Source organism: Dipodomys merriami, unplaced genomic scaffold (assembly GCF_024711535.1).
Source record: "Dipodomys merriami isolate MVZ:Mamm:240054 unplaced genomic scaffold, mDipMer1.0.p SCAF_25, whole genome shotgun sequence".
Taxonomy (NCBI): domain Eukaryota; kingdom Metazoa; phylum Chordata; class Mammalia; order Rodentia; family Heteromyidae; genus Dipodomys; species Dipodomys merriami.
The window spans coordinates 14,791,513-14,806,075 of NW_027203937.1; the positions used below are offsets into that span (position 1 = coordinate 14,791,513).

General features: G+C 35.0%; 1 protein-coding gene across 13 annotated transcripts in view; it reads right to left on the minus strand.

Annotated features, from left to right (window-relative positions):
* Positions 1 to 14,563, minus strand: part of Emsy (EMSY transcriptional repressor, BRCA2 interacting) — a 76,803-nt gene that overhangs the window by 20,669 nt on the left and 41,571 nt on the right. For all 13 annotated transcript variants that reach the window (XM_070034973.1, XM_070034978.1, XM_070034974.1 and 10 more), the window contains 3 exons: positions 10,238 to 10,374; positions 7,002 to 7,175; positions 3,607 to 3,805 (listed from right to left, as the gene is read on the minus strand). In XM_070034973.1, coding sequence (XP_069891074.1) covers positions 3,607 to 3,805; positions 7,002 to 7,175; positions 10,238 to 10,374 — 510 coding nt within the window. The remainder of the gene's footprint in view (positions 1 to 3,606; positions 3,806 to 7,001; positions 7,176 to 10,237; positions 10,375 to 14,563) is intronic.

Here is a 14,563-nt window from a genome sequence, read left to right on the forward strand (position 1 = left end):
TTACACATCACAGAGTAACTGTCTAACTTTGAACTTCTCAAAGGAAAATTTGTTAATTTCATAATTAACAATAACCAAGAGAATAATTATAAATATCATCAGTGTTATGACAGACTGGCACCATGTGACTCCTGCTAGAATAAAATTGAAAATACAACATTCATCTGTGGAATTTCTGCTGAATCTAACCATGAGGAAACATATAACAAAATCTAAGTGTATTCCACAAGTAACTGACCTATGAATTTTTCAAAAATGTAAAGTCAAGAAATTCTTTAATGGTAGATAATTTTAGTCTGCAACAGAAAAAGAATGATGGCAGTTACATGTAGCTAAATACAATGTAAGATCCTGAGTTAGAATGAGGATGGAGGGAACGGTATAAAGACTATTGTGTATTAGTTGTGGTATGTGAATATGGATTGGATTATAACTAGATAACAATCTTGATTTTGATAATTTTCTCTTAGCTATTAAGAGAATAACACTTAAGAAATATAGGTCTTGGGCTGGGAAGGTGGCTCAGTGGTAGAGCGCTTGCCTTGCATGCATGAGGACCTGGGTTAGATTCCTCAGCACCACATAAGCAAAAAGAAAAAAGCGTGAAGTAGCTGTGGCTCAAGTGGTAGAGTGCTAGCCTTGAGCTGAAGAGCTGAGGGACAGCACCCAGGCCCAGAGTTTAGGCCCCACGACTGGACCCCCCCCCCCAAAAGAAAGAAATATAGGTCTTAAAATGTAAGTAGTTAGGGGGAAAAAAATCAGATGATATCGACAAATGGTTAACAAGTATACATATATATGATGGAAAAGGAGAGCAGAGAGAAAATCAACACAATAAAGATGATTCAGAGTATATATAGTTCAGTGGTGAGTTTAGCATGCGCAAGGCCTTGTAGCTTAAAAAAAAACACTGAAGACATCTAGAAGATACAAAGGAGTGAATTTTACTTTTCTTGCAACTTTTCTGTAAATTTAAAATTACCTCAAAAGGAAAAGTTACTTTTAGAAAGAAAGCAGCAATGTAATAACAAAATAATGTTCACATTGTGTGAAGTTATATCCTTCTTATGATTTTAAAAAGTCAGAATTATCTTTGATGAACCAAAACCTTAATTTCTTTCTCTTTAAATCACAACATATACATTCTTAGCCTTTGCCTTTGTGAAAATTTCTAAAGGGCTATACAAGAAGATTACACAGTAGATATACAAAGTAGATATGCCTACTTTAATTTATAAAAAATTTGAGTTACAGAATTTTTTATAGGAACAATTTTTAAAACAGAAGAGATAAAGTCAACTTTTTTTCCTATCTTTAGCATGAAAACTGAAGATTCAAAGAAATAGTATGTTTGGAAAGTAATTAATTAGTTTATAACTTCCTTAGGAAAAGACTAATAATTTAAAAGGATAACCTAAGAGTATATGTATATAGATATCAACTGGTCATTTGCCTTTTCAGCATCACCTCAAAAGTTAAATATTTTATCTGCCCTCTACAAAAACACTTGTGGGAGAGAGGAAAAAAGAGAAAGAGGGAGGAAGAGAAAAAAAGAGGGAGAGAAGGAACATAAGAGTCAGTATTATTCAAGGAACTGAAAATTTAAAGGAAAAAGCAGCCACCTAAGTAGAACTAAGAATGGAATTTATAAAAACCAAATCCATTAAGTCCAAAAGTAATAACTGAAAAATGAACATCACTCCACTGTAACTAGCATATATACCAATATAAATCAATACAGAAAAATAAATCGTAGAAACTGAAAAATATTATTAGTCTGGTAATATCCTGGAAAAACTATCCACTTTCTAAATGTTGTATAGTTTATTGAAACAAAATCTGAGCTGCCATTTTACTTGAGGAGTCTTCAAATACCATTCATTTCAAATTCTACCTCTCTTGTAAGGTTCTCTCATTGTCTACTCACCAGAGTGTGAACTTTGGTATTTTGTTGGTTACTAATAAAATTCTTACACTGAAGTTTTAGATTTTTTTTCTTTCTCTTATTCTAGATTTTAAGCTCCTAATGGACAGAAACTATATTTTACTCAATCTCTATAGGGTTTAGCACAATGCATGAACTAATAAATATCAAACTGAATTAATATTCAGCAATTTGAACCAATAAAATTGATCTGAAGATGCCATTAAGGAGTTAAAATAATGAAGAGTTTACACAATAAGAATATATACGATAGAAAAGTAGCAGGTCTCCAGCAAGATTAACAGGAAGGCAGGAAGAAGGAATGGATGAATGAGGAAGAAACAAGAGAGAAGATTAAAAGCTTTGCTTAGATGCACAGTGTATAAGCATGGTCATAAATAAGCAATCTTAGGCTAAAAATCTCAAAACAGACTGGGTGCTGGTGGCTTATACCTATAATTCTACCTATTCAGATGGCTGAGATCTGAGGATCATGGTTCTGAGCAGCAAAGTCCGTAAGACTCTTATCTCCAATTAACCACCAAACTACCAGAAGTGAAGCTATGTCTCAAGTGGTAAAGTGCTAGCCTTGAGCTTAAAAAAGCTTAGGGATGATGCCCACTCCCCAAGTTAAGCCCCAAGACCAGCACCAGAAATCCAAAACAAATAAAAACCAATCCCAAATCAAAATGCTCCAAAATCTGAAACTTTTAAAGCATCATCATGATAGAATAAGTGGAAAATCCCATGCCTGACCTCATGTGATGGGTCATAGTTAAAACACAGGCAGACTAAAAATATTGAACATAATTACTCTCAAACTAAGTGCAAAAGGTATATATGAAACATAAGTGAATTCCATGTTTAGACTTGGATCCCATCTCCAACATACCACATTATATATATGCAAATATTACCAAATTCAAAACATGTCTAATCTTGAGCATTTAAGAAAAGGGATACTCAACCTGTATGACCTGTCAATAAGGTCCATTAGGTAACTGAACAACACAGTACTGAATTGGTGGAAAGTCTCAAAGCTTATAACCATGAGTTTATTTCAAGAGATTTTCTTTTTGTCTAAAACAGTACTAAGGACAAACAGCTACTTGCTGTTTCATAGATCTTCATAGTTCCTTCCTTATAATTGGAACAACCAGAAATCTACCATCTGGGATACTTTTGAGACTGAAAGGAAATGTTATTAATCACTATGATAGTACAATAAACACAAACTAGGATTTGTCCCATGCAAACTGGAATGTCTAAAATACCTTTGACTACCTTGATTCTTTCTCAAGGTTTGGCAACAACCTTTTCAAAGGGTGCATTCACTTTCTTGCATACTTTTCTCACTACTTACCCAAACCAAACAGGAAAATATAAAAATTAGCACCTGGAAATCACAGCCATACTCAGTTTAACACTTACCCACCTAATAAAAATCATCCTCTAAAGTACCAATTATTTGATAAATATATGCCATGCAAGAAAGAATGGTAAGCATTATCAAAAATAAAATTTCAACTTATTGATTACAGTACTAAACAAAAGAAAATAAAATCAAAAGACATGACAAAACATACAAATTTGGTTTGATATACCTAAAAGAAACTTCTACTTTGGAATTAGGACACTATACCAGCAAAACTCACATAAATCAGAAATAAAATGGATCTTACCTTGGGAACTTTGGGAAGACTCTGTAGAAGAGGAACTACTATCTGTGTAGCTTGGTGGTTCTTCTTTTCCTTCCTGAATAGAAGAATTACCAGCCTCAGCTACTCTGGATGCTTGCTGCAGTGTTTCTGTTACCAGCTGTCTTGTTTGTTCACTAACAACTGTGGCTTGAAAGGTCACTGGTTTAGGTTTAATAAGAACCTAGAAGGAAAGCAGAAACATAATCCAGATGAAATTAAGAGCACTATTTAAAATGTTAAACTTCTAGGTCATGAACTAGTATTTTCCTGATATGGAAAAGAATATTCTTGTATATTTATATGCTTTAGGCACAGTACTGCTCATTGATAATTAATGCAATCTACAAATTATAGTTAGGCCATGTATAAAATCTGAGGTGGTATGTGCCAGATTCAACAGCTATGATTCTGACAAGAGTCTTGGTGTTTATTTTTTCTAACCTATACAATGGCAAGTTTACAGTAGAATAACAGTCACAAACTTAAGGTCATAGAACAAAAAGACACAAGGAGCCTAGATTTGCAATTTTTGAACATCAATGCATGACCTCCTGTCTCTCTCTCAATATTTACTAATGTAATAAAAATAAGCCCTAATTTTTAGGTTTGATTAAGCCACTCTTCTTCAAATTTCTTCTACTAGGAACCAAATAAGATTCCTAGCTGAAACAGTAGCATAAAATAAACTTATTAAGAGCTAAATAAACTTTGAAGAACCCCCAAAGGGACACTGACTTTAAATTACAATAAAAAACAACATGGAATACATCAACTCCTGGCAAAAGTAAAAAACACAGATAATGAAACAAGTTAAAAACAAAAAAACCCAAAAAACACTACCTTACCATAGTCGTTTTATTTTTACCATATGTATGATTCCAAACCTTTTCAGACTCTATTAAGTCACACATTTCCAAAATTTTAAGATTGAAAACACAGTTCATAATTATGCATTAGATGATGGAACAAAATTGTTACTGTTGAATTTGATAAACAATATAGACTTCTCAAAAAACTAATTTTTAGATATAAAAAAGATGTGGCTGTCTCAGAGAATTTATTTGTTTCAAAGACAAATTATTATTTTGTAGATAAATTAACACCTTTTACAAAAATTATACAATAAAATTTCTCAATCAAAGCTGATACTGCTTCCTTGGATAGGCTCAGAAAAGCAGTTTGATTTCAGTACCCTTTATATTGTATATAAGTTTATCTGATTTGAAGATAGAAAGGGGAATCACAGAAGTAATGAGACAAAGAACAAAGAATGAACCAATGCAACAGTGATATAAGAGACTATGTTGGAAATGTACTTTAAACTTGGGTAGAAGGGAGTGGGTAGGGGGAGGATAGCAGAAAATGGGGGCAAGGGTAACAATATTCGACAAGAATTGTACTCATTTCCTTACTTATGTAACTATAACCCCTCTATGTATCACTTTTGCAATAAAAAAAATAAAGTACTTATAAAATAAATAGTACCCAAGCCAAAGGAGCTTAAGAGAGACTTCTCAAAAGAATAGCAAACAGGGCTAGGAAGGTGGCTCAGAGGTAGAGCGCTTGCCTTGCAGGCCTGAGGCCCTGGGTTCGATTCCTCAGCACCACATAAGCAAAAAGAAAAAAGCTGGAAGTGGCGCTGTGGCTCAAGTGGTAGAGTGCTAGCCTTGAGCTGAAGAGCTGAGGGACAGTGCCCAGGCCCAGAGTTCAGGCCCCACGACCGGACCAAAAAAAAAAAAAAAAAAAAAAAAAGAATAGCAAACAGGCACATGAGGAAATGGCTCAACATCCTTGGCCATAAAGGAAATACAAAACTTTGAGATCCCATCTTATCCCAGGTAGATTGGCCAACATCAAAAATTTGAACACTAAATGCTGGTGGGAATATGGGGAAAAAGGAACTCTCTTGTACTGTTGGTGTGAATGTAAACTAGTACAACCATTCTGGAATACAGTTTGGAGGTTTCTCAAAAAACGAGAACTTCCCTATGACCCAGATCATTACTAAGTCAGAATATAGTAAACATGTCTGCATTCACATTCATTACTGCACAATTTACAATAGTCAAGTTATGAAAACAGCTCAGATGCCTTTACAACAAATGAGTGGATCAATAAATGTGGTACACACACACATTTTACTCATCTATTAGAAAGAGTAAGATTATGTCATTTGCAGGGAAATGGATAGACCTAGAACAAATCATGCTGAGTGAGGTAAGCCAAGCAGAAAGACAAATGGCATGTATTTTCTCTCATATGTGGAAGCTAGATCTAAAATATAACTGGACTTGATCATGATAACATATACAGGATGCTATGCATTCACACACAGACTAAAGGATCAGGATATCCCTAGGGGAAGAATCCAAAGGTATAAATTCACTGAACATTTAAAATACTATTTACCAAAATGAGCTTCAGGAAATGGGAAAAAAGAAATAGGACCCAAGCAACATAATATCCTGAGCCTCAAATTCCTAGGCAAACTGTCAAAAAAGTTTCTTTACCTTCTATTGGTTGAAAAATAAACCGATCACTAACAGCTGTTATGCAGGATTCAAGAAAAACAAATTTCATAAGTACTTCTGAAGTCATGTTGGCTTATAAAAAGCAAATTCTTTGAGATTCTGCAGTTGCCATCTTCCATCAACTAGTTACCATTCAAAGTTCAATATACATAGTAAATTTTATCCTAAGGGTATACTTTTCCCCAATTTGGCATATAATATTATAGAAATACATTGATATCTTTAAATGTACTGAAGCATAACTACAATAAAAAACTCTACAGATTTTGAAGACACATTAATAATTACATAGTCTTATCTTTTTTTGTTGTTGTGGGGCTTGAACTCTGGGCCTGGGCGCTGTCCCTCAGCTCTTCAGCTCAAGGCGAGCGCTCTACCACTTGAGCTACAGTGCCACTTCTGGTTTTCTGGTGGTTTATTGGAGATAGGAGTCTCACAGTCTCTCCTGCCCGGGCTGGCTTTGAACCGTGATCCTCAGATCGCAGCCTCCTGAGTAGCTAGGATTACAGGCGGGGGCCACCAGCGCCCGGCCATAGTCTTGTCTTTTAAGACTACTGACTTTTTATTTAAGAATTTAAAATATGGGGCTGGGAAGGTGGCTCAGTAGTAGAGCGCTTGCCTTGCATGCATGAGCCCCTGGGTTCGATTCCTCAGCACCACATAAGCAGGAAAAAAAAAAGCCAGAAGTGGTGCTATGGCTCAAGTGGTAGTGCACTAGCCTTGAGCTGAAGAGCTGAGGGACATTGCCCAGGCCCAGAGTTCAAGCCCCACGACTGGCCCCCCCCCCCAAAAAAAAAGAATTTAAAATATAAAAATCAAGAAAATCCACCATAAATTATAGCATACCTGTGTTTTCCCTTGCTGCCCATAAACAATTTTTGTTGGAATGATTTTGGCTGCTGGTTGAACTGTGGAACCTATTCCTTTTGGCTGAGTTACAATCATTTTGGTGATAGGTCTTGTAGCAGTGATGATAGCAGGCTTTGCTCCTGTTGGCACTGTCTGAATAGTCTTTTCTCCCTAAATTAAAGACAATGAGTATTAAAGAAATTCATATGCACTTAACTGTTTGGCTGGTTTTTCAGAGAATGCTGCTAAGAGTGCTTATGCTGGCCTCAAACTGATATCCTCCCACCTCAGCCCCCACCAGTGCTGAGATTATGGGCTGTACATCACATAATATGGCTAGATTTATATACATTTAAATGATTAAAAATGTCCTTTTAGTAAAAAAGCATAGAAAAACATTAACAAGTTAATGAAAAAAGGATTGTAGCTTATGGAACAAAGTACAATATATCTAAGTTATCAAAAATCCTAGACTTTCACTGAAATATTAGAAGCCAGGAGGTGTAGATGTGGCTCAAGTGGTAGAGCAAAAGCATCAGATACTGAATTTGAGTCTTGGTCTTAGACAAAAAAAAAAAACGGGCTATTAGAAACCACCCAACCAACTTCCTAACCAAAGAAATTATTTTGCAATGAGTACAATTTTTTAAATTAGGGGCTGGGAAGGTGGCTCAGTGGTAGAGTGCTTGCCCTGCATGCATGAGGCCCTAGGTTTGATTCCTCAAAACCACATAAGCAGAAAAAGCCGGAAGTGGTATTATGGCTCAAGTGGTACAGCACTATCCTTGAGCTGAAGAGCTTAGGGACAGCACAGGCCCAGAGTTCAAGCCCCACGACCGACAAAAAAAAAAAAAAAAATTAATTACTACATTTAAGAATATTTGTTATATTACCAATTAATAAAATGAATCTATTAAAACAGCCTGGGGGAATATATACTAAAATCTTAACTATAGTTATATCTAAAACTGTAGATGGTAGATCCCACTTTACTTTTCAATATCTCTAAAGTGGATATTTGCATAATAAAGCAATTATGCAACATACATTAGCTAAATGTACACATACAAAACAAACTGCCTAAATTCTATATTTGTAAAATGTTAAAAAGTGCATAGCAGGATGTCTATGTGGAAAAAGTATGGGCAAGAGATGAAAACAACAAAGATGTTAACACTCTAAGATTACCTTAAGGCATTTCCTATGTCTTTTTATTATTATGTTACTAATATCACTTTAATCTATTAACTGGATAGCTTAAGCCCATTGACCTTTCACCACTTTTGCATTTCATTTGCTATATTCTTGGTGTGTGTGTGTATACTCTGCCACTGAAGCTACAACCTCAGCCTGTTTTAACCTTAAGTACTATTCATGATCATTTATGGTAATTCATGATCTCAACATTCTTTTACTTTCAAGTAACTAAATGCAAATATAATGATTTTACTATTATTTAAAATTTTATAGTTAAAATTCACAAAATTAAAAAATAAAGGATCTGACAATTCCTATCTTTTTTTCCTTTGTAATTCTTAGGCATATTAAATGTATGGTTTTCTAAACTTAGCAGTCAGTAAAATGAAAGGACCCACATTAACTGTCTAAAATGCAATTCTATGAATTTAGAGCTAAATATGATTACAAAAATCATTTTACTACCTGCTGCATTTATCTAAGGGAAAAGTAGTATCTTCCAAACATGGAAAAATGTATTCAACTCAGTAGCATCTCTGGAAAGAGCTTTGATTCATTTGCCAAGAGCTACTACTTTACAAGTGGGCATGTCTAGCTAATTAAACAGAATGATGGGTCCTGCTCCCAAGTATGATGACCCAAACAAAGCTAACTAGCAAGTATTTATGAAAAATCTCTTCTTAAATATTGTGGGATTATACAGGTGTGCAAGTAGTGAAGTAGTAGAGCATACTCCTATATACTGAAGATTGTTTTGTATATTGGTCTGCTTGTTTCACTAGCATTGCCCATGTAAAAATGTTGACAAATGTAGAATCTTGGATCTCTCTGATCACATAAAAGCTATAATGCATGCTGGGTGCCGGTGGCTCACTCCTGTAATTCTAGCTGCTCAGGAGGCTGAGATCTGAGGATCACGGTTCAAAGCCAGACCGGGCAAGAAAGTCTGTGAGACTCTTATCTCCAATAAACCACCAGAAAACCGGAAGTGGTGCTGTGGCTCAAGTGGTAAAGTGCTAGCCTTTAGCTGAAGAGCTGAGGGACAGTGCCCAGGCCCAGAGTTCAAGCCCCATGGCTGACAAAAAAAAAAAAAAAGCTATAATGCATGGCCTACACTTAAAAAGGATTCTGAAAATCTGAATTCTGAATTTTAATCCTGACTTTACTTCTGGCCTACTGTCAACCTAGAAAAAAACATATTTTTGTACATACTGAAAAAGCCTAATTAATACTGGATACCTTCCAACACTACGAAAGATTATAATGCCTACAGAACTTCAATGAAATGGAACATTTCATTTTCTAGTGAAGATCTCTTGCTGAAAGTTAACTTCATTAACAAGCCTAGGCACATAAGTCCCAAGAATAGTAACAAAAAGAAGAAAACCAATGACTAAGGACTCCATATGCCAGACATTGTTTTAAGCACTTTTAAAACAGCTATCATCATCCCCAATGCATATGAGGAATTAAGGATTAGAAACGTTGAATAAACTACCATAGGTTAAAAAAATACAATATGAATATTAAGACACAAAGCTGAGGTCAAAGTCCAAACTTTTTAACAACTGCCTTCAGCACTCTAAATCAATTAGCTTTTTTAAAAATTGATTTAAAGAGATAAAAGCAGCAAGTAAATTCTCATCAATTGATTCTGTCTTAAACTCAAATTTCTCTTTGCCCATCCTAAGCCAAATACTAAGCAATATCTACTGATTATAAACAAGAATAAAACTGTGTTCCAATAGAAGTCCTCTTGCAGTTAAGGAGTGAAATTCTTAACCTGGACTAAGCTAAGCATCTAAATCACAATCACAAGCAATCTAGCTACAAACAACTCTGAGCAAAATGATTTAGAAATTCTTGTGAAAATGACATTCATTGGTGGTGTTTTAACAGTTACTACATCATAGCAGTGAAAATCAAGCTATGCTGCCATTTTTAGGTTCTCAGATCCTTGGGCAAATATTTGTATTGCTGGTCTTTAAAATCTACAGAGACTGCTTGCTGAATGTGCAGTTCAAGCTTTTACTTACTCCAGCATTTAGCAATGTTGTGACAACATTTTTGCCAGGGAGGCCTTGAATGGTTGTTCCTTTTCCTGTAGTCTTTTGCACAACAATTACATTGGGCTTGGAAGTCATTGGGATTGTAGTGATTTTGGTAGTCGTTCCTTAGAGAAGGGGAAAGAAAAGGAGGCCTGAGTTAAGGACTAGTGATACTTGGATATTTCTGTTTATGTTTACACAATTAACACATGTAGTCAATGTCATCTACAGGTAACATGAATGCTGTCATAATGAAAATGAAGGCATAAAATAGTAAGCTAGTCAACCATAATAGTCAGAAGTGATTCTACAGCAGTTATCTTAGAAATTGAGAACCTACTAGACACCAAATTCAGAATCTAAAACATCTTTCCTACTTAATAAATAGTTCTTTGACTAATTAAATGAAAGAAATAAAAATCTCTATCCCATGGCATGCATGTCCTTCAAGCCCAGTATTAAATCTATGTGATACCAAGAGGGGAAAACTCATCAAAAAAGAACCTAGGAGGAGCTTAAGTAGTAGAACATCTGCCTAGCAATCATAAGAATTGAGAGTTCAAATCCTAGTACTGCCAGAAGAAAACGAACATAGGAAGAAAATGTCATAATTCACACACTTATTTCCAGAGAAAATTATGAAAATAAGTTACATGTTTTTGTATGTCTAAGAAAGACAAAGTGAATTTTGGTAGTCTGCAGAAACATATTATATTGCCCTCTCCTAAATATTTCCATAATCTGCTTCAAGTCTATTGTATCTTTCAAATCTATCTGCTTATCAAATTCATGCTCTACACTAATTATCAAATTGGAAATCTTGGTATAAATCTGATTCATACCATGGCTTGACTCGGTACTAGCCAATCAAATGTATCTTTTCATGTTATTGACTCTTCAGTGCTTAGCAGAGTAGGTACCAATTACTTTGTGATAGTTGTTCATTTTATGTATAAACTCTTCCTGTGTAGGCCACAAGTCTATAATCCCAAATTCTTGGAAAGCAGAGACAGGAGGATTTTGAGTTTAATCAAGGCAAAGTTGGAGAGACCCTATCTCAAAGTAAAACCCAAGCCAAGGGGCTGAGGGCATGGCTCAAGAGATATAGAATTTGCCTAGCATGCATAAAGCCCTGGGATCAATATGCCATTCACTTAAATTTATCAGCAATGTCTATTTTCAAAGTATTTTAGTGTCAGCTCAAAAAGCAGGCCCTTATCTCATCATATTGTTTTTTTTCTGCTTATTTTTCTCTTTAAAAAAAAACTGTCACCCTACTCAAATTTTCTATTATATAAACAGCACAGGTAAGTCAAGGTACTCCTTGACTTTTAAAGCAAGGTTTTGTAAGAATGTGGCCTTTGACTTTTTAATTCTAAAAAAAAAAACCACTAATTTTATCATGTAAGAACCCAGAATATGTTTATATGATTTAAAGCCTCCCTAATCACTATATCTCATTCCAATTTCCCCTCAAGTGTCAAAGTCCTGCATGACGTGGCCCTCAATCTGGGAGCTTATGATTCCTCCTCCTCCATAGTAAACATCATATACTCTAGGCTAACAAGTTATTTCTTCATTATGCTTTCCTATTACTCACCATCCAAAGCCCAATTACATAGTAGCTGTGTCAGAATTTAATCTTCAGGATTATCTAATACACAACACTCTTTAAGTGGAGACAGTCCTCCAGCACTTTTAACTTTTAGTTATTTTTGGCTTGGGTTTTGAATTTTTGTGCAGGGTGGGCTGGATTATCGTCCTATTTATATTTCCCACAGAGCTGGGATGACAGCTATTATAACACTGAGCTATTGGTGAGATGAGGTCTTCATAACTTTTTGTTCTGGTCCCAATTAAGATCCACCTGATCCCTACCTTCTGAGTAGCTGGAATTACACAGTAGCTAAGATTATGCATGGCCTGTTTAGCATTCTTTAGGATACAGAATGAAACTCAGGTACATGTCTGTGTTATCACAGCATTTCACAGAATATCTGGCTTGTAACATATCAGAGAACCCACCTACACAGTATAGTTAAGACACAATGCGTACAACTAACTGTGAGTAACATCTGAATCATGATACAGACTTTGGTTCTGATTCATTCCAGGAAAACATACTTTTTAAAGAGAAGCTTATAAAAGTTTGAACATTATGGTAGATTGGCTTAAAGAAGAACATAGTATTTAACACTTCATATTTTACTATTGATATATTCTTAAATCATCCTGCTAATCTTGGACTCTGAGTTTTATGTTGGTTTGCTCAAAAGAAGGGGCACTCAATGAATGAAAAAGTGTATAAACAATAGCTCTTTGCTTGGATATTGTACTAAAGATTAAGAGAATCAAAACTATGTCTTGAGCTGGGTGCCAGTGGCTCACACCTGTAATTCTAGCTACTCAGGAGGCCGAGATCTGAGGATCATGGTTCAATGCCAGCCTGGGCAGGAAAGTCCATCAGACTCTTATCTCCAATAAACCACCAGAAAATTGGAAGTGGAACTGTGGCTCAAGTGGTAGAGCACTAGCCTTGAGTTGAAGAGCTAAGGACAGCACCCACACCCAGAGTTCAAGCTCCATGACCGACAAAAAACAAACAAAAACAAAAAACTATGTCTTGCTAGAATCAAGACAATGAGATAATCTCTGAAGAATCTAAACCTCTGCATAAATTGGGTCTGCTTCTTCAACCAACTCTTGAAAGGTCACAGAAAAACCCACCCCAAACCTATAAAATCTAACAATTTTTTCACACATTTACATATAAGTAGTTATATAAATTAAAAATTAAATTAAAAATAGATATATTTTATTATACATTATACAATATGTAAATATATTTATATAATATAAATATATATATATAAATTATAAGGAGAGCTATGACTTTGTTCATTGCAATAAAAAGAAAGATGACTTTCCTAGCAAGTACTGGGGAAATATTAACTTGCCTTATATAGTGAAGTTCTTGAAAAGAAAGTAAGAACCACACAAGTAATTCATGTTCATTGAAGAACTGTTCACAATTATACAAATAAGTAAATAAAACTGATACTTATAAACAACCTCAATAAGAAAATGGCTAAACAATGGTAGATTATTTGAGAAAATATTACATCACCATTAGGAGACATGAAAATACGTTTACTAGCATGGAAAAATAATCAATATTACTATATAAAACAAGGATAAATGGGCTGGGAAGGTGGCTCAGTGGTAGAGCGCTTGCCTTGCATGCATGAGGCCCTGGGTTCGATTCCTCAGCACCACATAAGCAAAAAGAAAAAAAGCCGGAAGTGGTGCTGTGGCTCAATTGGTAGAGCATTAGCCTTGAGCTGAAGAGCTGAGGGACAGTGCCCAGGCCCAGAGTTCAGGCCCCACGACTGGACTCCCTCCCCCCTCCAAAAAAATAAATAAAACAAGGATAAGGATGGCTAACCTAATTATGTTTATAATTATATGAAAATAATTATATTTATATTAACCATAATTAAATATTAAATTATGTATAATACATTACATAAAGGAATAAAATATATTTAAATTTTAACACATTTCTATGGATATTAAAACCTATAGGTTTGTAAACAATGTTTTCTTTGTACCTTTCTAAAATTCCTACACAATAACAGAAAATTTTTCTTTTTGTTTGTTTTTAAACTTTTCTATTCTTACAGTTTGATGTATGCATATTTTAGGGAAAACACTTTTTTGTATGGATGAGAAGTAACTCTCTTGTTACTTCATTACCATCTGATAATGGACAAACGCAAGCTTCTAGTTTACTATAAATACACAATAGGAATCAGAGGTTTTCTTGATTAACTAACCTATAATTCATCCCACACAGTACCATGGACTAAAAAGAGTATCAATTATAAAATAAGAAAATCTTCTTATAGAGGATAATAATATGTAACTTAAGCATCAGTATAGAGCAACCTAGAATGAGTGTTCTTTGGAATACAAGAGACAAACAGTTCAGAAGAGGTAGAAATGAATGCAACAAAGATGATTTAATTATATGCCAAGTATATCTGATAGTGCTGGAAAAGTTTATGAACTTTTCCCATGTATACTCATACATGACATAGCAACTATGAGTTGTTTCATCTTTAATAGAAAGGTAGCTAATATATAAGTATATATAAGATATATCTCAGATCAGGGCTGGGAAGGTGGCTTGGTGGTAGAATGCTTGCCTTGCATTCATGAGGCCCTGGGTTCAATTCCTCAATACCACATAAGCAGAAAAAGCTGGAAGTGGCACTGTGGCTCCAGTGGAAGAACGCTAGCCTTGAGCTGAAG